General features: G+C 47.0%; 2 protein-coding genes across 5 annotated transcripts; both read right to left on the bottom strand.

Moving 5' to 3' along the window:
* Positions 1-436: 436 nt before the first annotated feature.
* LOC119792580 (XK-related protein 8-like) lies at positions 437-3591 on the bottom strand. The gene is made up of 3 exons (XM_038299287.1): positions 3032-3591; positions 1423-1619; positions 437-1300 (listed from the first exon to the last, which is right to left on the bottom strand). The coding sequence occupies exons 1-3, from the start codon at positions 3367-3369 to the stop codon at positions 495-497; spliced, it is 1341 nt and encodes a 446-aa protein (XP_038155215.1). The 5' UTR covers positions 3370-3591; the 3' UTR covers positions 437-494.
* A 3448-nt stretch (positions 3592-7039) lies between these two features.
* Positions 7040-23406, bottom strand: eya3 (EYA transcriptional coactivator and phosphatase 3). 4 transcript variants are annotated; one of them, XM_038299310.1, is made up of 18 exons: positions 23251-23406; positions 18158-18239; positions 17712-17761; positions 17538-17632; positions 17267-17347; positions 17142-17193; positions 13304-13413; positions 13051-13188; positions 12889-12974; positions 11940-12117; positions 10932-11086; positions 10774-10857; positions 10547-10695; positions 10314-10477; positions 10123-10237; positions 9928-10049; positions 9755-9855; positions 7040-8357 (listed from the first exon to the last, which is right to left on the bottom strand). In XM_038299310.1, exons 2-18 carry the CDS (start codon positions 18179-18181, stop codon positions 8277-8279), a joined length of 1785 nt encoding a protein of 594 aa, XP_038155238.1. In that variant the 5' UTR covers positions 18182-18239; positions 23251-23406; the 3' UTR covers positions 7040-8276. The 4 variants fall into 4 exon arrangements, with proteins under 4 accessions (XP_038155238.1, XP_038155226.1, XP_038155229.1 ...); XM_038299298.1 differs by having other exon boundaries at positions 17267-17353; XM_038299301.1 differs by having other exon boundaries at positions 17267-17353; positions 18158-18242; positions 23251-23392.
* Positions 23407-25157: the final 1751 nt, after the last annotated feature.

Consider the following 25157-nt stretch of genomic DNA (forward strand, 5'->3'; position numbering starts at 1 on the left):
GGGTACTCCGGCTTCCTCCCACAGCCCAAAAACACGACTGTTAGGTTGATTGGCTTCTCTACATTGTCCTTAGGTGTGAATGTTTCTGTGTTTCCCTGCGATGGACTGGAGACCTGTCCAGGATGGACCCGCCTCTCGTCCCATTGACTGCTGGAGATAGGCACCAGCACCCCTCGCCCCCCCGCTCGGGACAAGCGTGTCAGATAATGGATGGATGGATGTAGATTGTCTAACATAGATATATATATTTTTATCATTATCTATTTTCAAAGTGTGTGAAAGCATCCGTGGCATAAAAACACGACCTGAATGAACTCTGCTAATCGGATCATCGCTCAAACTTTTGATTTCTCTTAGCCTGCCGTCTGTCGGATGAACAGATGCTGGATGGAAGCCTGTTTAATCCGGTTCATTGTCTTTGGAGCATCAAAGAAACAGCCATTGAACGCAGCACCAGGAGGCCGATTGCTACCGTCAGCAGTCTCTGCCGTAAGTTATGTGTAAAAGCTTTGGGCCAGCTCCTTCATTCTCAAGTTCTCGACTTGTTTTTGCGATGATTCCCCGTCATCCAGTTTAAGACAGTCTGCATACTTCTCATCACCTGTGAGCAGATACCTAAGATACTTTTGCTTTTCCTTAAAGTTTGATTTCCCCTTGTTCCCAGTCTGCGTTCCTGTCGTATTGCCTTCAACCTCATCGGACTCTGAGTTCAGATCACATTTTGGATGAAGGGCAAGAAAATAATAAGCTTTCAACAACAACCCACAGACATAACAAGCTGGAATAACTGCAGCTGTGACGGCAACCTTCACACAGGAGATCTCAATGCTGGGAGGATCTAAGCTCATTCTCCAGTACCACATTCCACAGAGGGCACAGACGTCCAGTAGCATGAAGAAGTGGTAGAACAGCATCCGTTTGGTCGTCTTCCCCTTCACCACACCACTGAACCAGCTGAAGTACCAGATGAGGCCCAAGGTGCTTCGGAAAAGCCACTTTCCTCTCGGGGACTTCATGAAATGGGTCTCTGAGTAGGAAGCAAAGTAGAAGAGGACCAGCCAGAAGCAGAGGAAGTGGGTGAAGATGAAGCAGGGCTCCACTGAGGCAAAGAGGGCGAGGGCGACAAGGCGGCAGGAAACAAGGAGCAACTTCCACATGAAGTAGAAGAAATACTGGAACCCTTTCACAAAACAAAAGCAGCACGTGTCCTCGGTGTCCTTGGGGATGTAGGACGTCAGTGAGTGGTAGTATCTGAGCTCAGACAAAGCGATGCTCGCCAATGAGACGAGCGTCTTCAGCGCTGAGGACAAAGACAGAAGTCATTAGAACATTCACACATCATCATTAGCTGGAGTCAATCTCCCCATCAGAAACTGACTTCCAGGAGGCTTCTGTTAATGGGTTAATGAGGAGAGTCTGCACCTGTGAGGAGCTTTGGGATCCAGCGTTCCTGCCTCAGAGCCAAGGTGAGCATGAGGACGACCTGAGGAGCGCTTTCTGAGTAGGACTCAAAGATCCGCAGAATCCGCAGGTCCTGTTTCCGGTATCTGATGACGCTTTCCAACCCACTGGATTTATGGTAGAAGTTCTGCACTGAAGCCGTCACAATGGCTGCATGCCTGGAACAGAAAGGTTACACCAACTTAGCGCTTTTCATTTTATTGAGTCGATGCAATCAGCTGGTTTTCCAAAGAAAACTTTGAACCAATCTGACTGGATGATCTGGTGAAACATGTTCATCCTCAGCACTAGTGCTCTTACAATTCATAAGAATATGAAGACAAAGAACGGGCAAAGTCCCCAGATGTTGTTCTCACCCCCTCCCTCTTTACCCAGCATGCATCAGAGCAGACTTGGTCGTTCTACAGACTTACAGCTGTCCCAGCATGCACTGCGGCAGCAGCTTCCAGGTTAGCGTATTAAGTTAAAATTGCACTTTTCTATTGCCATTGTTCTACAAAAGTACGTTTAAAGATCATCTGAGACGAAAACTTTATACTTTAAGCTTCACTATATTATATTATTATTATTATTATTATATATTCACTGATTTAGTGTGAAATAAAAAAAAAAGTTCTGATGTTGAGAGGACCGTGGCAACCAGCGGAGCTCCGAAGCTTATTGCAGCCAAGGCTAACATTAGCCCTGTCTGCAGCAGCCGGAGCTAACGTTTATGCTATTAGGGAGTGTTTGGGATAAAATAAATAGTTCAAATAACATCTAGACTGTTTCTCAGGGATTATTTCATAACATGTTTTATATCTAATTTGATCAGATCCCAAATTCTTCCAGATAAGCTTTGGTTTCAAACACAAAAATTCTCCTTAAACTGTAATATGGTTTCAACCATGTTTCCCTTCCTCTTTGTACATAGTTTAGTTGAGTTTCACTTTAGTTTTAGTTTAGTTTTTTTTACTGAAATATGTTTGACTTGGAGCTGACAGATTTTTGTTAAACTCTGTGTTTTGAACAGAAGTTGTTGTAAATTTATTCCATATCTGTGCAGAATTATCTGACCATGATCTGAGCTTGATTCACACTTTTAGTTATTGTTCCAACACACAGCTAGTAAGGCGTGTGTTTCTAGAAAATATATAATAGCCCAAATAATACCTGATTAAATAAGATATTTGCCACCTATACCCTCAGTCAATAAACATCTTAAAGTATCAGAACATAAAATGAAGTCCCGGCTGGCCGGGCATTGAATAGAACAAGTTATTCACAACATTCTCTATTTTAAAAGTAAATATGAAGCAACTCATTTAGTTATGCTGGAATGTCTTTAGTGAAACATTTCTTAGCAGTTTTAGAAAGAAGCTGCAGCAGAAAGTTGACATTAAAATAAGGTTTATAACGTCACAAGGAGAAATACACAGCCTTAAAAGTCACAGTTATGTATTTACTCCAAATGGCCAGATTTAAATAATAAAATAAATTAAAAAAACTTTCGGGTGGAACTGAACCCGCCTAGAAGTTTTGACTCTTGACCTCAGAATTTTGTGGGCCCTTGGTACGGCCCTGGACGTACCTGACATGGATTCCAAACAGGAAGAAGTGGAAACCTCTGAGGTAGGAACGCAGGGTTTCTTCCAGGTAGGTTAAAATTTCAAACTCATCATAGGTGTACCAGAGCCAGCTGTAGATGTGTGTGAGCACCGCCGAGCCGATGAGCAGCACCAGCAGAACACTGAGGCTCCAGTAGGACCCCTCCTCGAATAACTTCACTGCAGCCCAGATGTCCAGACCAATGTCCAGGACAAACAAGTTCAGACTCAGAAAAGTGGTGAAAAAAGTCCAGATTTTCTTAGGCAGGACCTTAGAATCATTCTTAACCCCTCCTTCACCAGCAGAGCCGGACTCCTCCATTTCCACGGCAGATAAACCAGGAACACCTGAAGGCAGAAGCTGAAGCTTCTGAAGAGCTGAAACTCCACCCACCTTTCTCCAGCTGTGGGATTTACTCCCAGCAGGCTGACCTCCTTCCTGAGCTTAAAGTCTCACCTTTTCACGAGTAAAAGCTCTGATTCTGGTCTCTTCTTGGAGAAAACGTCTCCGCTGCCACAGCAGAAACGACAGTGAAGAGCCGAAAAACAGGTTTTCAGAGAACAGGAGCAGAACCTGTCCTGATGAGTCATGAGTCTAAAGGAGCAGCTTGTTTTTAAAGCCTTAAATGAAACTCCTCCATCGCTCCTTCATCATGAACTAGACCTAAATTTAACATTTCCCCAACTTAGGGATGAAGGTTATTTGTTCTATTTGGCCACCTCCAACCCTTCATTCATGGTTTTATATTTTACAACCTTTGCTGATGGAAAACTGGAAACATACTTTGATCTCGGAGGAGAATTTAAATCTGGTGCCTCTTTAAGGGTTTTTTCCTGTAGCAGCCTGTTCTACAGCGACTGCAGAGAAGCTTCTGATCAAAGATGCTCAGCTGCTGTTTAAACTTCTTATAAAAAGAATAATGAAGAGCTGGTCTCTAGACCTTCTTCGTCTCCAGAGGACTTCCTGGAACAGAGCCGACCTTAACCAGCTACAGAGATCAGGTTCTGCAGATGATCTGATCTGCAGCATCTGAAGAAGCCAAGCTTCCTGCAGACGGCGTCTCCAGTCCGGTCTGTTGTCCAGAGGTTTGTCTTCATGAGGGCCATGGGACCAGAAACCAGTTTTTATTGCCAATTCAGGACATTCCTAAAGATACATTACCTTCTTCATGTCACCGTGGCTCCAGTTAAAGGCGCAGCGCCGACTTTGTGACCTAAACACTTTGATGCATGAGTTATTTTAAATGGTAACTTAGGCTATTATACAGCACTTCACACTGTGTCCGTAAAACCATACTTCCAGGTCACATGACCCGGCCAATGAAGGTGCGTCTTCTCTTAACTTCCATAGTCGGCATTTGAAGGGGGGAGTTCTGCTAGTAGCATTGATAGTAGCCCCATTTCCACTCCCCTCCGAATCCGATCCGTGCTGAGTTCGGATCAGTTAATCACGGCGACCTCGGTTCCTTATGACCATTTCCACGCCACGCTAGCACGGTTCCTCGCCTCCTGGTGACAATCTAGGGTACTACTGCTCTCTAGAGGGAAACGAGCAAACCAACATGGCGGTGCCCGTAACAGGAAGTTTGCGGAGTGTCAGGCCAAGAAGGCAGCCTTTGGTGAATTTACTTGACAGTCGGTTTTAGGGAAGTGGATACGACAAACGATGGTCCGATCAGGGCTTCCAGACGCAGGAAACAACGACAGACGTTGAGGTTCATCGCACTGCTAAGCAGAATCATCGCTGGAAATCGTGCGGCGCGGCGGGGAAGCTAGGATTTTTATGAACGTCTCAAATTACATGATTACGCTGACTGTGAGGAGGTGACGCGTTCTGCTCATGACCTCTTTGTTATCTGAGAACCGAACCAGAACTAAACCGCGCCGAGTCCTACTGATGAACTAGCACCATGTTAGCGCGGTTCGGTTATCTGGGTCAGCGTGCTCGGACCGATCTCGGCACGGTTTCAAAAGGGTAGTGGAAATGGGGCGACTATCAATGCTACTAGCAGCCCCCCCCTTCAAATACCGACCATGTAAGTTGAGAAGACCCACCGTCGTTGGCCAGGTCATGTGACCTGGAGGAACATATGGCTTCACAGACACAGGCTGTTATATCGTCATGGAGCTAAGGCTTTAGCTCTACTGCTGGTCACGGCTGAGGCAAGGAAAAGTTTAAATCTTCCGAGGCTAAAAAAACGGGAAAGAGATCAAAGAAAAACATGGAGTGGATCTTGGAAAGGAGTTGGTTCGTCAGCACAGAATGAAAGAAGGATGTAAAACCGATTCTCTTTTCTCAACTTTATTAGACTGCAGAGTAACACTTTGCTCCTAGTATACAGTCATAAATCTTTATTATTTTCCATTTTAAGTAGAAGCAAAATGCAGTTACAGGTCTAGCGCCCCTAGTGGTCTTGTCTCATAAAGTGTGTGTTTAAAGTCAGAAAAAAAAGAGGAAAACTGATTATTTCCAGAAATGTTTGATTTTATTATCGTAATAATTGGCCTAGTGTTGATAAGTAGCAAAGCAGGTTTCTGATTGAAATCAAAGGTAGTAAATTATTACTGGTCATGGTTTATAAATATAAATGAGCTTTACGGACGTTCAGAAGTTCTTCCATTTAGAAATGTTGCAGCACGATTCACACAATGGATCCAGCTGCTGTTTGTAGCTCCTGTCTGCTGGATGCACAGGATTCCAGCTCCGCTCGTCATCCTGCAGCTTCCAGATGTGTCCAGAGTCCAAATCTCATAATGAGACGGTTAGCAGAACCCGGCAGAACCCAGAGGTCGGTCCGTTTGATTGTCACTCATTTCATTTCTAAAACTTCTTTCCTTCAGGGTTTCATTTGGTTCAATAGGTTTGCAGGAACCTCCTGTAGGTTTCTGCTATAAACAATAAACGTGTGGAGGGTTACCATGACAACCATGGCTGCTTCCAGGACAGCAGAGGATTCATTGATGCGAAGGCGCCTCAGATCTTCTGCTGAGTTTCTGGGAGTGAAAACAGCTTTGATTGGCTGAAGCCTTGAAGTTCTGCAGAACTCTACTTCAAATCTATGGAGCTAAATTGAAGCCATAAAGTTTGTTCTGAACAATTAATACAGACATGGAAAAAAAATTAGATCAGAGATTAACAAAGTTGGACACTGAAGATGACAGAAAAAATATGTTTCCAGCTGCTGCATTCAGGAACCGTGGGAACTAGAAACCTCTTTAAAGGAAAAGTCGCTCATATTCAGAATCCAAACTTCTGAAAGTTCTTTAAATCTGAAATGATTCCATCCTGTTCAATAAATGATCAGTGTTTTTAATTCAGAGTCATTTTCATGTGAATGTGCTTTACTAGAGGCATCCATGTTTGTCAAAGAACACTACTGCCACCTACTGGTTAGTGATGTCACTGCTGGAAGATGGCAGGAGGGAGGGGCTATTATATTTGGGCAAAAATGGCCGCTCCCAGACTCAGTGATCACAATGAAAATTATTTTTATTCATTTTACTGATTAACGCTAAATTTATTAAATCTCTGCAAACATGTTAGTTTTATGTATAAATAATCATCCATTGATTCTTCCTGCTGATATTCAGTCGATGGGATTCGTTCACTTTATGGATCTAAGCCGAAGTGGACGAACTGCTGGACTGATGATGAAGAAAAGCGAATTTTACAAACATAAAGTAATTTCCAGTTCCTCCGGTTCCTGTATGCAGCAGCTGGGAAAACTCGGACCCGATGCCGTCCAAGCTCCGCCCCCACAGAGACGACAGCAGGCTGAGAGGAGAAAATCTGAAACTAGAAAAAGTCTAAAATCTTTTACAATTTTTTTCTTTTTTTTAAAGTTTCATTTATTTCAACGTTTTTAGAAACGTTCTGGCTTCAGCTGAGCTCCGTATTAATCTCCTCCCTGCCGTTCAGTTGAACGTAGATCCAGCAGAATCAGACACTTCATGAATTTTAATCCCAATCATCTCTGAATCAGACCTTCATCTTCGCACATAAACCAAAGTTTATTATTCAAAATGGCCGAAAAGAAGCGAGTTCTAACTTTATGAAATGAATCCGTTTGTGGACTGAGTGACATCAGTGACTTCATTTCAGAAAAGACAAACATGAGGCTGAAATGTTTAAACTGTATTTACAGACCCGAGTGCTTCCCACACTCAGGAGGACCGTGCAGGTTCTAGGGATGGATCCGGATCCGGTTCTGGTTCCGTAGATCAGAGCAGGAACAGAGAAACCAGCCGAGCTCATCGGCTGGAGGAAGCAGGCTGCTTCATTCAGACCGATGGAGCGACTCCAGAACCAGCAGGACGGGTCAGAACGTCAGACATCATCCCACTGGTTCTGGTCAGGTCCGTCTGCCTCTGTTCTCCAGAACCGTTTTCCTGCAGCCTGATCGGACCTCTGATTGTCAGGGCAACTAAAAAAAACAAACAAACCACCGAGACGGACCCAACAGAACCGATCAAACAGGAGCCGTCTGGGTCGGTCCCGGACGGGCCGGACACCTGTGGATCACAGTGCAGGTAGAACATGAAACAGAACCAAACAAACACTTTGGATGAGAGACGCTTCAGGCGGAGATTAAAGGCACGAACTACAGGAACTGGTTCTGACCCAGTCCAGGTCCGAGTCAGATGGTTCAGCGGTCCACCGCATGCAGAGGAACCTCCTCCGGTTCATCAGACCCCATCGGGTCTGAAAAACGCTCCTCTTTCAACACCAGAACCCGGACTTCCTCCCAAACAACCAGAGTCGCTCAGATACTGGTTCTGGTTACCATGGTGACAGCTTCCGCCAGTCCTGATGAGGAGTTTTTGGGATGCAGCAGGACCGGTTCTGGTTCTTTGGGTGGAAAGTCTTCCTGAACACTGAGAGTCTGTTTGAACCGGTTCTGCTGGAGACCAGACAGAACCAGGTTAGCATGCAGCAGAACCGGACCGACCTGCGCACACAGAGCGCGGCGGCGATCCAGTCTGGATCAACAGGTTTCAACCCAAAGTCAACAGAACCGTCCAGAAGAGTCTCAGGAGGATTTCTGGGTCCGAATAAAACAAACAGAACCAACAGGGAGGTTCTACCAGCGCTCCAGTCCAGATAGAGACATGAAGCCCGGCAGGAGCAGTGAACCGGGTCCCAGTCACAGTTTAGCTGCCGTATAGGGCGGGGTCGACCCAGACCCAGGTGCACCACCCTTCTGGTGCACCGCTTCCAACGTGGGTCGGTTACAAGAAGTCCAGTTCCAGCGCCTGGTGGAGGGAGACGAGGTCGCCGTGGGTGGAGATCCTCCAGAAGGGCATGTTGTGCTGCAGAGGAGGAAGAGGAGCAGCCTGGTCAATAACCTTCATCTACAGCAGTCATCAAATCACTGGTTCTGACTGCAGCTCAGAGCAAAACACAACGGCTAGTGGCGTGCAGCTGTGGCGCCGCGGTTAGCGTGCAGAAACCATGTACGGAGGCCTGGAGGCCTGATTATCCTCCCGCAGCAGCGTGTCGCAGGTATGACCAGATATTTGGTATTGAATATTGAAGCGTGGTCTGCGCTGTTATTCCACGCCACGACGCCAATCAGGAACTAGCTGTGGGTCTAGATACGGCCGAGGCGGTGAGGAAGTGGAGGCAAGTTTGCGCGACAACGGAGGGACATGAGGGCCAAAAAGAGCGGGAATCCAGGAGGAATAAGGGTCCCAGCGTTCTCACCTCGCTCTGCTAGCTGCTCCATCTTCACCAGTCGTTTTCCAATATGGCGGCCAGACAAACAAAACCAGCCGGTAACCAAACAGGAAATACGCATAGAGTAGAGCGGATGGAGATCTGACCAATCAGAGGCCTCCTGTCTGCGCTCACCTACAATTTTAGAGAGGAGCAGCAGAGTGTCTGCGGAAGGGGGCGGGGCATATCTGCGTTAACTGCGACGCACACGCAGACGACCTGGTTTCTGAGCATAAACCAGGTCTTAGTCCTCGATGCGGCCGACCCAGGTTTGAATCCGACCTGTGGCTGCATGTCTCTCCCCCTCACATCAGCCTACTGTCCGAAAACGAGACACCAATGCCGTAAAAAGTCAAAAAACAAAAAGAAAAAAACGGCTAACCACAGACACCGGCGGCCAGGGCTAACGGCAGCCCGTCTGCGGCGGCCAGGGCTAACGGCAGCCCGTCTGCGGCGGCCAGGGCTAACGGCAGCCCGTCTGCGGCGGCCAGGGCTAACGGCAGCCCGTCTGCGGCGGCCCTCTCTCTGCATAGTCGCGTTTGAATCACCGCTGGCTCTGATGGAGGTTTGATTGTTTTATTTGGCAAAATGTTTATTTGATTTTCGTTTAATCTGCTCGTGTTTTGGCTGAAGATGATGTCATTCAGTTCCTTCCTGATCTTTGATTATTTTGGATCATAAACGGCCTGCAGCACGACGCTTCGTCCATTTTCCCTCCATATTAAACATGTTCATGATTCAGACCTATAATTCAGATTATCTTAATCCTCCATGTTTTTTCCTGTTTTAGTTTGTTTATTGCTCTGCTCTAGATCCCTGAAAATTAATTCCCTCCTAGTTCTCCAAAGTTGGCTGATTGAGCAGTTTTTAAATGTCTACAGTGATTCCTCTCTTTGTTCCATTTATTTATTGATTTGTGGTTAGACTCTGCGTCTCTCCAGGCCGTGGACCTTCCGGCGGTCCAGAACGTCACCAGAACCTCCCATCCTACCTGCTTTGCTGCAAACTCCTCATCCCGCCCATCGCCGATCACCACGTACGTCACCTTCTTCCCGAAGCGAGAAACGATCCTCTCGAAGCAGCTCTCCTTCCCTGTGGAGACGCACGGTCAGTCCGGGCGCGGCCGACCTGCAGCGGCGCGGCCCGCCGGACTTTCATACGCACCGATCTTTGTGGCGCTGTAGATGTTCTCCACGGGGAAGACGTCTCCCAGGCCGTACAGCAAAACTTTGGCCAGCGCCGGGACCAGCTGAGTGGTGGTGACCAACACGTTCACGCACTTCCCTCTGTCACACACACAGACGGGTTAAACACGAGCCAGAACAGAACCAGAACCATGGGCAGCCGTCTGGGTCGGACCTGGACTGAATGAGCAGCAGAGACTTCAGCGCCGTGGTGAGCCACGAGTCCGTGACGTTCTCGATGTCGGACTGAAGCCGAAGGAGAAGGTCTCTCTTCCCCGGATTCAGCAGACCTAAAGAACACCAGAACACCGCTGGTCCAACGGGTCTCCTGTCTCGGTTCTGAAGGTTCCTGTGATCCTAACTCACCCCCAACGTTCCCTTTGAAGCTGCTGTAGATCTCTTTTAGCCGGCGGTAGCGGAAGGCCAGTTTCCGCATCCATTCCACCCCGCCCTGGACCCCGGCGGCGCCGCCGGCCGCTCCCCCGGCGCCACCGGAACCGCTGAAGCCGTCCGCCAAGAAGTTGTAGTTGCTGAGATGAAGGAGAAAACAGTCAAACCCGGCCGACGGCGAGGAGGTTCTGGGCGTGTGACGGACTCACCTCAGGTCTTGTCCGTTGTCGTCAGACGCCACGTCCTCGATATGGACCTGATCGCATTCCTCCAGGTCGTTGAAGAACAGATGAGTGTCCGCCAGCTCGAAGATCAGCTCCTCCATCTGCAGACCCAGGTTCAGCATGGTCGCCGGGTCCTGGACAAACACAGTACAGAACCAGAACCACGTGGTACCGTCCTGGTTCTAGACTAGGGTCTCGGCGCAGAGCCTAACCTTGCCAAACTTCTGAGCGTAGGTTCCGGTGAGCAGCGAGTGGAAGATGATGATGGTCTCGTCCAGATCCCACAGGAAGATCCGCTGAAAGCAGCAGAATTGGACCGTGAGGTTCTGACCGGGTCCGTCTCCCTCTGCAGGGGTTAGGAGCCGCTTACCTCCAGGTCACCGCCGGCTGGCGCCGAGTTCTCCGACTTCTTGGCCTTGGCTTTAGACTTTCCCACCGAATTCCTCGGAGCAACGTCCTCCTGGTCTCTGGCGCCCCCTGTGGGCAGAGCCGCCGCTGCAGGAAGGTTCTCTGGTGGAGACGCATCTGGATCAGAACAGAGAGGCAGCCGGGTCAGTCTGATGAACAGCGACGACACCAGAATTACTGACTGGTTTCCTCAGAACAGGACCGGTTCTGGTTCCTGTGGGTCAGAACCACCTCTGGTTCTGGTTTCCATAAAGATAAATGTAACTCGACCCGACTGGAACCCTGAAGCTTTCTGACTGAAATACATTCTGTTAAACCTTCTACTCTCTGAAAAGGGACCACTGATCACCTGGAGAGACCTGGAATCACCTGGAGAGACCTGGAATGACAAGGAGAGACCTGGAGAGACCTGGAATGACAAGGAGAGACCTGGAGAGACCTGGAATGACAAGGAGAGACCTGGAGAGACCTGGAATGACCTGGAATCGCCTGGAATCTCCTCCATTTATGGTTCTCCACCATCGAACCCTCAGTAGAACGTCCAGCTGAGCTGAGTTCCTGTTTTCTTCTTCTGTGGTGTCCAGACTGGTTCTACCCAGCTGTTGGCGCTCTGGTATCGGGTCCATTAGAACCAGAACCCCAGGATGATGGCACCAATGGTCTAACAGGTCTCCACCTCCCTGGATGGCCACTCTGTTTGCAGATTTCTAGGGTAGCGATGCTAATGGAGCTAAAACTGGTTCCCAGTCTGCCAGAGTGGACAGCTTTAAGGAACCAGAGAAGAAGAGAACCAGGAAGTTGCCAGATGGTTCCTTCAGGTCCAGGTCAGAGACAACCGCTGAGGACTTCCTGTCTTCTAGATGACAACAGAAGCCGACCCTCTAGTCAGCAGAACCAGAACCAGAACCAGCCTGGAATGTTTTACCCGTTTGGATCAAACAGCAGCAGAACATTGATGAAGGATAAAAACCTCGAGGAGGAAGTCCGGCCGAGGCGGCCTCCTCAGACTTCACCGCTGAGAATCCGCCCACGCCGGCTCCGGTTCCGTGCTCGTCTGCGCTGGTCAGCCCAGCAGGAGTGTAACTGGTAGGTAGTTGGTAGTACTGGGAGAACTGGGCCTGTCCCAGAGAGCTGTAGCTGCTGAAGTCCTGAAAGGAAACATGAGAACAATGAGGGGCGAACAGGCGGGACCAGCAGGTCTAAGGCCAGGTTCTTAGGAGACCACCTGGGTCAGTGATCCCTGAAATAATAGAGAAGATGATCTGGGTCTGTTGGACCCGGTTAGGGAGCAAAACCGCTCCTTCCAGTTTAACCAGTTAGTAACTGGTAGATCAATGAATCAGAAGGCCGCCGTTATCCTTTGGTTTTTATTCTATCAACTGAACCGCAGCGCCCGCGCCCATCCCTCGCCCATCTGGGGCCGCCCTCGCTCATCCGTCGCCGCCCTCGCCCATCAGGGGGGGGCCCGCCCTCGCCCATCCGGGGCCGCCCTCGCCCATCTGGGGCCACCCGCGCCCCACTCCCTTCTACGGTGTGCAAATCTGATAAAAAACTACAGGAATCTTTTGACCCTTTTTTAAACAAAGGCTAATGTACCAAATATTTAAATTTATTTTCTTAGGTGTTCAAATTATTATTTCCAACTGAATCATATAAATAAATAGTTAAAACTATATTTTGTGATTTTTAGATTATTTCAATCTGAGATCCTTCATGATTTCAAAGTGGGAGAACTTCCAAAATAGCAGGAAGTTAAAATGCTTATTTTCCTCATTGCATTTCTGTCATGACCCACTGTTGATGCTGGGTTTACTGGGACGATCTAAAAGCTTACAGCGCCACCAACAGGCTCCATCTGGTTCTGGTCTGGGAACCAGAAACCCAGACCGGGTTCTAGTGCGGGCGTCTCTCCTCCTCACCTGCTGTCCAGCGGTTGCAGAGGCGGTGCTGACGGCCGTAGCAGGCGGGATGTTGGAGTAAACGCTGGACGTGGTGAAGCTGGACCCTGCAGACAAGATCAGAGAGCAGATTAAACCGGCTGCCGGGCCGAGTCCAGGCGGGGTGGGGGGGGTGCAGCTTGCCTTGGCTCGGGTAAGAGTAGTGCAGCTGGCCTGACTGGGTGGAGGTGTATGCCGTGCTGAAGCTTAGGAACCCCGGCTGGCCACCGGAGGGCGCCTCAGGCAGCCCTGTCTCAGTTTTTATACCGGGCCACAGAGCACCTGAGGAAGCAGGAAATCAGAGGACCAGAGGAGGAGGAGTGGAAAGTTAACAGGCTGCAGGTGAAAGCAGAGCGAAGCAAAAGACGCGGCGCTGGGAGGGGGGGGCGGGACTAACCGAAGGGAGGAAGGCCGTAGGTCTGTCCGGTCTGCGGGAAGGACGAGTACACCGTGGACTGGGCCAGAGCAGGGAACGCCACCTGGCTGGTGAAGGTCGTCACTGCAGGGCTGGAAGAGGAAGAAGAGTTAAATATGGCCGTCGTCATGGAAACAAGGATCACAGTTACAGCCCTAAGCATGATCATTGGATGAGCTTTAATTAATCATTTTCATCCTGATCATGAGAATCCCACACGCCTGCAGAACGTCAACCTTCAGTTTGGGACTAGAGAACAGAGAAGATGAGACTAGAAACAATGAGACTAGGGAGGATGGGACTAGAGACTATGGGACCAGAGACGATGGGACTAGAGACTATGGGACTAGAGACTATGGGACTAGAGACTATGGGACTAGAGACTATGGGACTAGAGACTATGGGACTAGAGACTATGGGACTAGACACGATGGGACTAGAGACTATGGGACTAGAGACTATGGGACTAGAGACTATGGGACTAGAGACTATGGGACTAGACACGATGGGACTAGAGACTATGGGAGTAGTGGTGATGGAAGTAGACACGATGGGACTAGACACGATGGGACTAGAGACTATGGGAGTAGACACGATGGGACTAGACACGATGGGACTAGACACGATGGGACTAGAGACTATGGGAGTAGTGGTGATGGAAGTAGACACGATGGGACTAGAGACTATGGGAGTAGTGGTGATAAGACTAGACACGATGGGACTAGAGACTATGGGAGTAGTGGTGATGAGACTAGACACGATGGGACTAGAGACTATGGGAGTAGTGGTGATGAGACTAGACACGATGGGACTAGAGACTATGGGAGTAGTGGTGATGGAAGTAGACACGATGGGACTAGAGACTATGGGAGTAGTGGTGATGAGACTAGACACGATGGGACTAGAGACTATGGGAGTAGTGGTGATGGAAGTAGACACGATGGGACTAGAGACTATGGGAGTAGTGGTGATGGAAGTAGACACGATGGGACTAGAGACTATGGGAGTAGTGGTGATGAGACTAGACACGATGGGACTAGAGACTATGGGAGTAGTGGTGATGGAAGTAGACACGATGGGACTAGAGACTATGGGAGTAGTGGTGATGAGACTAGACACGATGGGACTAGAGACTATGGGACTAGAGACTATGGGAGTAGTGGTGATTAGACTAGACACGATGGGACTAGAGACTATGGGAGTAGTGGTGATGAGACTAGACATGACGGGACTAGAGACTATGGGAGTAGTGGTGATGAGACTAGACACGATGGGACTAGAGACTATGGGACTAGAGACTATGGGACTAGACACGATGGGACTAGACACGATGGGACTAGACACGATGGGACTAGACACGATGGGACTAGACACGATGGGAGTAGTGGTGATAAGACTAGACACGATGGGACTAGAGACTATGGGAGTAGTGGTGATGAGACTAGACACGATGGGACTAGAGACTATGGGACTAGAGACTATGGGAGTAGTGGTGATTAGACTAGACACGATGGGACTAGAGACTATGGGAGTAGTGGTGATGAGACTAGACATGACGGGACTAGAGACTATGGGAGTAGTGGTGATGAGACTAGACACGATGGGACTAGAGACTATGGGACTAGAGACTATGGGAGTAGTGGTGATAAGACTAGACACGATGGGACTAGAGACTATGGGAGTAGTGGTGATGAGACTAGACACGATGGGACTAGAGACTATGGGACTAGAGACTATGGGAGTAGTGGTGATTGGACTAGAGACTATGGGACTAGAGACTATGGGAGTAGTGGTGATGAGACTAGACACGATGGGACTAGAGACTATGGGACTAGAGACTATGGGAGTAGTGGTGATTAGACTAGACACGATGGGACTAGAGACTATGGGAGTAGTGGTGATGAGACTAGACATGACGGGACTAGAGACTATGGGAGTAGTGGTGATGAGACTAGACACGATGGGACTAGAGACTATGGGACTAGAGACTATGGGACTAGACACGATGGGACTAGACACGATGGGACTAGACACGATGGGACTAGACACGATGGGAGTAGTGGTGATAAGACTAGACACGATGGGACTAGAGACTATGGGAGTAGTGGTGATGAGACTAGACACGATGGGACTAGAGACTATGGGACTAGAGACTATGGGAGTAGTGGTGATTAGACTAGACACGATGGGACTAGAGACTATGGGAGTAGTGGTGATGAGACTAGACATGACGGGACTAGAGACTATGGGAGTAGTGGTGATGAGACTAGACACGATGGGACTAGAGACTATGGGACTAGACACGATGGGACTAGACACGATGGGACTAGACACGATGGGACTAGACACGATGGGAGTAGTGGTGATAAGACTAGACACGATGGGACTAGAGACTATGGGAGTAGTGGTGATGAGACTAGACACGATGGGACTAGAGACTATGGGACTAGAGACTATGGGAATAAGGTCAATGGGAGTAGTGGTGATGAGACTAGACACGATGGGACTAGAGACTATGGGACTAGAGACTATGGGAATAAGGTCAATGGGAGTAGTGGTGATGAGACTAGACACGATGGGACTAGAGACTATGGGACTAGACACGATGGGACTAGAGACTATGGGAGTAGTGGTGATGGGACTAGAGACTATGGGACTAGACACGATGGGACTAGAGACTATGGGACTAGACACGATGGGACTAGAGACTATGGGACTAGACACGATGGGACTAGAGACTATGGGACTAGAGACTATGGGACTAGAGACTATGGGAGTAGTGGTGATGAGACTAGACACGATGGGACTAGAGACTATGGGACTAGACACGATGGGACTAGAGACTATGGGAGTAGTGGTGATGGGACTAGAGACTATGGGACTAGACACGATGGGACTAGAGACTATGGGACTAGAGACTATGGGACTAGAGACTATGGGAGTAGAGACTATGGGACTAGACACGATGGGACTAGAGACTATGGGACTAGAGACTATGGGACTAGAGACTATGGGAGTAGAGACTATGGGACTAGACACGATGGGACTAAAGACTATGGGAGTAGTGGTGATGAGACTAGACACGATGGGACTAGAGACACTACGTTTGCATCCTCATATTAGCACCAAAGTTGAGGTAAAATTTAAAAAAGCTAAATTTCCAATAACTCATTCCTCCACCAGGGGGCAACCCTGAGCCAGAGTTTGAACAAATCCTTTAATCTGGAGAAGAATAATCTAGAATAAAGGGACAGATTTAAGACACGGATTTGGTCACCAGAACCAACAAGTAAATCGTTTCTAAAAGCTGCAGAACGGATTGAGAGTCTAAATGTTCACCATCAGAAAAATAAAACACGGTTCTACAGGCTGAGACTAAGACTGATTTTTTTAAACCTGGTCCCAAAGCTCAGTTTGGATTGGTTTGAATTGAGAAAGCTTCCTGGAGAGGTGGAAAAACGTCTTCAAATGTTGGAAACCAAGTCCAGTGGATTTTTTTTAACTTTTACGGAAATAAAACACTTAGAGAGCCGTGTTGCCATCAGAGGCTGATAGAAGACTTTTATATTTTTGCAGCTGCAGACAGATTTATTTTCTGTTTATTTGGTCCAATATGGCTCTTTGAACAGTTTGGATTGGTGACCTCTGACCTGGTTAGGTTAGGGCAAAGAGCCTGAAATACTGAGAACCTGAAGTTCTGCGTTCTGCGTAAAAACATTTTTTTTTTACTCCTGATTATGTTAATTTTAAACAGTAACACCAGTAGAGGGCAGCACTGAGCTGCTGAAGGTGGATGATGTCACTGATGGTTCATACTCACTTGGCCTCCTGGTAGACCTGCTGGCTGTAGTCGGACTGGGCCGAGTCGGACTCTGGAACACAGAGCAGGTTCTGGTTTTACGACTAGTTCCTGATCTGAGGTTCTGCTGAAAACGCCGTTCGTACCTGCATGTTGGTAGGAGTTCACCGTGTCGCCGATGGGTTGGGTCGCTTCTCCTCCGTCGCTGCCTGGCTGCTTCTGCTCACCTGCAGCTGGAGACACAAACACCTGAAGGTCAACCAGAAACCAGCGAGCTCCTCTCAGCTCCGGCCTCTGATGGAGGAACTTCCTCAGAGAGAGAACGTCTTCTTCTGCTCCAGTTAAAACCTGATCAGAGCTAGACCCAGACCAAAGAGAGAAACCTAAACAATGACCGGAGGTTCTGGTTCTGCTCACCTGCTTCGAGGCGGGTTATAGACAGAGGCGGGTAGGAGGCGTCCTCCTCTGATGAAGCCAGAACAGCTGCTGGAGTCCGGTCAGCGTTTAGACGACTGAGAAGAGAAAACAGGATCCGTTTCATGGATGCAGGAACAACTGATGAGGAAATGAGATGTAATCAACAGAACGGACCTCTGCTCGGTCTGCTGATCGCCGTCTGCGGCCATCTTTGCCTTCTTCGCCTGCAAACAAACACATCTGATCCTCAACCGAAGCCGTCAGCCAAAAACAAAACCTTCTGGTTTCTAGGATCTCCTGCAGTCGTTTCTTTGCTCTAAATGCTTGAAAATTTTCTTAATCTTTGCAGTTTTAATGTTTAATCAAAGTGAAGTCGGTAAAAAGCCTGATTCTGTCTGCAGAGAAAAGCAGCGAACAGATGAAGGAACGTTTGGACTTCCTGCCTCCTGCTGCGTCTGAAGATGAACAGAAACTCTTCAGCAGTTTGGAGATCAGAGAAACTCATTTAGTCAGAAATGAAAACAGAAGCAAAGCCTCATATTTAACTCTGGAGTCGGACTTTATTTTGAAGGCGCCCCCCGTTCGGTGTGAACAGAAGCTGAGAGGCGTGTGCGACTCACCGGCAGCTCCTGCGACTCGTCCATGTCCGCGGCGGGGCGAGCCGGCACCTCTCCACGCTCAGTCGCAGCGCCTGGCAGGACCCTGCTTCACACAAACAGCAGCGCGGTGAGCAACAGCTTTCTGGCTCCTCTCCCTCCTCTGCCACATAAATACTCTCCCACCCCCCCATTCCTTCGTAGTGTGGGTGCATGCGCGGGGAGGGGGGGACGGAGGAAGTGGGGCACCTTGGTCTAATCCCCGGCACAAGACCTGCAGGTGAGGCAGGTGTGGGCCTGAGGCGGCCCATTGTCTCCATCACTGCCTTTATCTGTGGATTAGGGCTGCGGGCCGCCTTACATGAGGCCTAACCTACATTCAGGGAAAACATCTCCTCCAAAGCATTATGCGCTCGGGTGCGAGCGGCCGTATCAATAGATGCTTCGGGGGGGGGATAAGATCTTCCCTCGCTTCGTCCAGCGGCCACAGCTGGAGAGATGCAGCGTTTATCTAACTGACATAACGCAGAGCGGGCGCAGAAAGTGGGTCAGACGGCTAATTTAAAACCACACGGATGTGTCGGGCCGCTCCCCGCCGAGCGCGCTCTGAGACACAAACGTGACACGTGAACCCGTTCACGCCACTCAGGCGCAATAAAACAGCTTATGCAAGATTTTATACAAGTGAACCAAAAAAAGAAGTAAGACATTTGAAGAGAAACGAGGCCAGAGATGATAAACGAACCTAAAATCAACTCTAAGAACTCCAGTTTTAGAGGCCGAAGCAACAGGTTCACTAAATCAACCTGATGGAGGAGATTTATCATTAAAACAGCCAAAAACGTCCCGCCCTCTGGTTCTACTGGTGCCGCTCAGCGCTGCAGGAGGAGACCGCCGGCTCCGTTCTTCTGCAGAAGATGATTTATGCAAAAAAAAGTGTCTAAAAACAGATAAAAGCGCTAAATCTAAAGATAATTCTATCATCCTCGTTAGCAGACACTTGCAGCTGCTTCTCTACAGTCTTCTTAGGGCCGTCTGTCATGTTTTAAACTTAGACTTTAGATCTAGATTTATTTTGTCATTTTTTACACAAGTGTAAACAAAAAGAAATTTGGTTTAGAACATTTCATTTTTTAAAGTGCAGCCTTGATGAGGTCAGCAGCAGTAGTTGTTGAGCTGCTGCCTCCAGCTCCTGCAGCGCTCGCTTCTCCTGGCTCAGGGGAGGAAGAGGACGATGATGACGATGCTGTGGGGGTGGCAGCCCTCACAGCATCTTGAAGAGGCTCCATGTTTATGGCCTGTGATGGACGTAAACATGGACGGTAGCACCGTCGCGCATCTAGCGATCTTTTCCAACCATAAAAACTCAAACTTTTCAATATGGTTAAACATAAATGCTGCTCTCTGCATCATCGTCCGCCATGGTTAGTGACTTTGATGCTGCTTCTTCATAGCAAGACCCAGAATAGTGACCTTTGTATTAATGGCGTTCAGGTCGGATGACCTGGCCGTTCAGACGCAGGTCGCATTTGAAAAGATCGGATTCGTATCGGATTCAGGACCATAGAGCCAAGGGGCCTGGATCGCATTGGAAAAAAATCAGATCTGTTGTTCAGACTGCCTGAAAAGATCAGATCCAGGTCGCATATGGAAAAAATAAAAACAGATTTTAGGTCATTTCAGGCTGCTGTTTGAACGTAGCCAAAGATCACCTGCATCCCTCAGTCAGGTCTAGAAGCACTAGATCTATATTCAGCTATTCAGATCCTGCTGCATGGCTGAACGTCTTATTTTGGCATTTAACCAATCAGATGAGCCTTTGGATACAGAAGAGGATGAGGGCCACTGAAAAAAAATGTTTACTAATTTTTAAATATTATTTCAGTTTAATATGGGAAAAAAGTCCGAATTCTAAATTTTAAAGGAGAATACCGTTTTCGTTTTTTTTTTTTTCCCATTGGTCCCTTGATTTTCCGTTATTCCATCATGTTCTACTCACCCATATGAGTTTAGTGTCATTTGGAGCCGTTCTGAAGATATTCCGTTAGGTTATATCCAGTAACGTCTTCCTATGGGCAACGACTTGAAGGCACAAACTAAACTGTTCAGAATATCTTCAGAACGGCTCCAAATGACACTAAAGTCATATGACTGATTAGAACATGATGGAATAATGGAAAATCAAGGATCCAATGGAAAAAAAACAGAGTTTCCCTTTAACTCAGGATTCTGACTTTAATCTGTCAGCTAACAAACATGTTAGCATCCAGCCGTAGCCATGTCTGTTTTAGAGTCTATCTCTCTTGTTTTAATCTCCTTCTTCTCTTCCATTAATCAAACAGCATCAGCAGGGAACCTCAGGGACGGAAAAAGTCTCCTAATTCCATCATTTTCCACCAATGTGTTCCTGTTTCTCCCAAAGAACTGAAGCTGAGCGCTGCACATCTCTGCCTTCATGGCGACCATCTACATTAAGATCCACAATTCAGGGATTAAAGTCAGAATTCTGAGATTAAAAAGTCAGAATTCAGAGATTAAAGTCAGAATTCTGAGAGAAAAAGTCAGAATTAAGAGAATATTCAGAATTCTGACTTTAATCCCAGAATAAACTGAAACTTAACTTTTTTATTTTCCAGCGGCCCTAATCCCCCTCCATACTTGAATAATTTATTACCTACTGTAAATGAAATTGAAAAAAAGGGTAAACAAGTCCAGAAAAAAGTTAATAAGCCTTGTTAACAATTATATTTAGGTTTATAAACTAAAACATGTATATTCCAGTATCAGCATTAATGCCTCTAAGTTAAGTTGGACCAGGATAATGTTTTTCTTTCCCTCTGAGTGTTTTCCATGAATTTCTTCTAGAAGCACTTTAGTGATTTTTCTTAATAATTTCGGGAAAGTTGGTGTTTCTTGTTATAACATTGACATTAATTTATACCATCAAACTATCCATATTCAGGGTTTATACAGGAATGAGTAACTCTAATTTAATGCTCTTAGAAATCATTTTACTGCCATCAGTAAATCCCGTCGACAGGCTGCAGCCGTGTCCAGAACTCCTCGTTTTTCAGCAACTTTTGTTATAATTTCTCCGTTCTCTAGCTTCCTCTCCGCCTCCAGCTTCTTTTCCGAACATACGGCTTTACGATCAATCGGAAACAGTTCCTCGCAAATATAGTCCGATATATCTGACCAAATTGTTTTTATAAGTTTTTCTTTTTTGTAAATAAATCATTTTAAATGCCCCTATAATCACATCTAATGAATTTTAATGCCAATTGAATGATTTAATGACCCGTGGAAACCCTGATGATATTTCTGAACGTTCCAAAGGTAATAAGGTCCTGGGTTCCAACACTATTGGCTGGAAATGTGGATTTTCAAAGTACTGCACTGAGCGCCCTATAAAGGGTTAATCCCAGATAAATGATCTCCAGCTTCTAAATTAAAACGGTGAATTAACTTTAGAAGACAGTCGAACCATCAGCCAACGTGATATTTTGCACCAATATCCTCATTTTCACAGCAACGTGTTCATTGGTGCACCAACATGAATCTCCATCCTAGTTTAATTTGATTTGTCAATAAATGTTTCTCTTTGTTTAATTTGATGCTAGTTTGACATTTATTTTTTCTATTTGGTTCATTTTCATCATGTAAACATAAGAAAAATAAATATTGGCTTTTAATAATAATCTCTAACGTTCTGCTCTCTCTGCTTTTTCTCATAGTAGCTTCATCTGGTCTGTTCCTGTTTGGCTGTGACTCCATCCTGGAGAGAAATATCAGCTGTGCTGCTGCCATCAACACCTTTGTTTCTAGATGTTGGAGCTTGGCCTGTTTTCCAGTGTAGTCCTGTTTCTCTGACTGTGACTAACTGGATGTGCTCTCTTCATCCTCTGACATGGGAGCTGGCTCGGAGCTCGTCTGCCTGGCTGTGTGTTTCCTGGACGGGGCCGCCTGTGGAGCTGGTTGACAGTTGCCTTTTGTATCTATGCTTCTTTTTCTATGTCTGCTTCTGTCTCCTTGAACCCCAGTGGGCCTCAGCAGATGGCCGCTCACACTGAGCCTGGTTCTGCTGGAGGTTTCTTCCTGTTCAAAGGGAGTTTTTCCTCTCCACTGTCGCTACAAGCATGCTTAGTGTGAGGGATTGCTGAAGAGTCAATGAGTCGATGCAATCAGCTGGTTTTCCTTAGATAGAAAACTTTGAATCAATCTGACTGGATGATCTGGGTCTATAATGTGACCTGAGATGACATGATGTGAATTGGAGCTATAGAAATAAAGTGAATAGAATTAATAAACGGCCCCCAAAAGATTCGGCAGCGGTTAGATGGAACACCTGTCCCAGTCTGTCCGATTATAACAAAGGAGTGATTTAGGGGGGGAATTAATCCACTAGTCTGGGTGGAAGTGGAAAGAGACCAGGGGGTGTTTGGTAGAACATGGTGGTTCTGCTCCATCAGCCTCATGCAAACCCTCCATGGGCCCCAGGTGTTGCAGCAGAGCTGCAGGATGGACCCGGGCACCTCCTGGGAACCTCCTCCAGACCAGCGATGGAAGGCGGGAATAAAGCTTCCGCTCCGCAACCGGCTCTGCACACCTGGCCACAGGTAAACATCCTGCTTCTGATGGACAGCCGATTCCAGCACATAGACCCCACCGGCCCCGGTTAGTGCTGCGATGATGAAGCAATGGACGCGGATAATTCCTGGGAGACGGACGCTAATTTGATCTTCAATGAAAATATTAAACATGCAGACAGAATTAGAGCAGAAAACCTAATTTAAAGTCGCACAGCTGTCCGCACCAGGAGTTAGTCTGCACCCAACAACAGGGACGCTAAGTTCCCCCGTTAGCAACAGAAGCTAACTCCCACCCAGGCATTAGACAGCGCCGCTAGCTGCTGATGTCTGGGTTCGTTATTTCGGGGGGAATGAGCGGAACATCGGGCTGATCGAAGCGCAACCAGGCTGGGAAAGTTTTCCAATCCAGACATTAGACGGACCCAGCAGGCATCGTGTTAAACTCTCTGCCCCAGAGAAGCAGCCCCCCCTCCCACGGCCTCCAGACAGCACCCAGCCCGGGAGGGGCAGCCCTTAGTCCGGCCTTACCATGGAAAGGAGGGGGGTCCAGGAGCCTTTATCCAAACTATTCCCGGGAATCCGCAGGAAAGCTTTGTCTGTTGTTAAGGAGCACTATCTGGCAGGAAGCTGCTCCGCAAGGATCCCTGCGCATGCGCAGAAGGCTGGTTTATAGCGGCCCGCAGGCGCGAGGAGAGATGACAGGTGAGAGGAAACAGGAGGGGGAGGGGGGAGCAACTGCTGCTGCTCATCAATCCAGGAAGGAAAACCGGGATAAACTAAACCATCACTGGATGCTCCATCAGCAGACACACGGAATGACGTCACTGCTGTTGATTCTCCATCAGCCGACACACGGAATGACGTCACTGCTGCTGAGTTAGCCTTTCTAGAGGACCCAGACATGCTGTCACTACAGCCTTAATCTCAAGCCCATCTTAGATTAGATTAGATTAGCTTTGTTGATCTCACAGCGGAGAAATTCCCAGGTCACATATTTATTAATTCGTTTATTTGATAGGGACAAGTATGTTTCATGAATTATGTCACACACTACAACATTTTAGCTAAGGCTAATTCTCAGTGCCTGTCCCCAGTTAGGCTTTTAAACAAAACACAGTGACTGTACACAGGAAACAACAGAACAAATTACACACTAAAACATCACAGAAATAAAAATCACAAAAATATTGGGAAAGTAATTAAAGAAGGTGCAAACAAGGAGGAAAAGGTGCATTAAGAATAAACAAGCAGGCGCTGTATATACAGTATGTACTGCAGAGATGATTCCCAGGAGGAGAAGATCTCAGCAGCTGCAGGTCTGCACAGGGATGGACGTCCCATGATGTCAGGGGACAGATGGCGGTGAAGCTGAGAGAACAACCACAGAAGCTCCATCTCCTTAGTCAGCAGGTTCAACGCAAGGCAGGTTTATTTTTACCATTTTTATGGAACCATCAAAGGGATTTCCATGAATTAAACAATAAAATAGAAGTAAAGATAAAAACAGAATAAAAACACGATAAAGGCAGGTAGGACACTGCAAAAAATTGAAATCTAAATAAGTTATTTTTTTCTTAAATAAGTGTTTTTCTTGAATATGAGGTGAGTGAGACACTACATTTAAAATAAGAAAAAGTAACTGCTTTGCCCCATTACAAATACATATGATCTAATTATCTTATTTTAAGAGTAAAAATACTCACTAATCATCTAATTAGCTTACTAAAATTAATGCTAAATACACTTGATGTTAGGGCTGCCTTGCAGCCAGAAGGTTGTGGGTTCGATTCCTGGCCCAGGGTCTTTCTGCATGGAGTTAACATGTTCTCTCTGCGCATCCGTGGGTTCTCTCCGGGTACTCCGACTTCCTCTCACAGTCCAAAAACATGACTGTGAGACTGTGAGTGCATTTGTTCTTGAATTGAGGAGGTAAAAGAGACATTTTGCCAATGGAACGAAACAATTTAGATTTATTAGATGTTTTATTTTAAGTGCAATATTATCTAATTATCTTATTTTCAGAGTAAAAAAGTAAGGATAAATGCACTTAATTTAAGAAATCCATACTTATTTCTAGATCGTTTTTTGCAGTCTAAAGACAAATAAACCAGTTGGAACTCCAACTAGTAATGCCTAAAAGCAGCTCTAAACAAATAGAGGTTCTACAGGCTGCTAGATGCAGATATATTCTACGCTCCTTAGCAATTATAGAAGTTTAAGGAAACGCAAACATAGCGATAGACTTTCAGTTGGTAGATGATAATAAACCTGGAGGTCACCGTGTTCCTGTTTGTTCCACGTGAAATGAGGAGAAAGTTTCTCCTGGAAACACAACAACCAGCTCAGATTGAGTTTTAAAAGTTTTATTAATATTTCTGACACAGATCTCATCTCATCATGTAAATGATCTGTTTTACATGTTGCAGGAACATAAA

This window comes from Cyprinodon tularosa, unplaced genomic scaffold, assembly GCF_016077235.1.
Source record: "Cyprinodon tularosa strain WSP-4 unplaced genomic scaffold, ASM1607723v1 ctg1118, whole genome shotgun sequence".
NCBI lineage: Eukaryota > Metazoa > Chordata > Actinopteri > Cyprinodontiformes > Cyprinodontidae > Cyprinodon > Cyprinodon tularosa.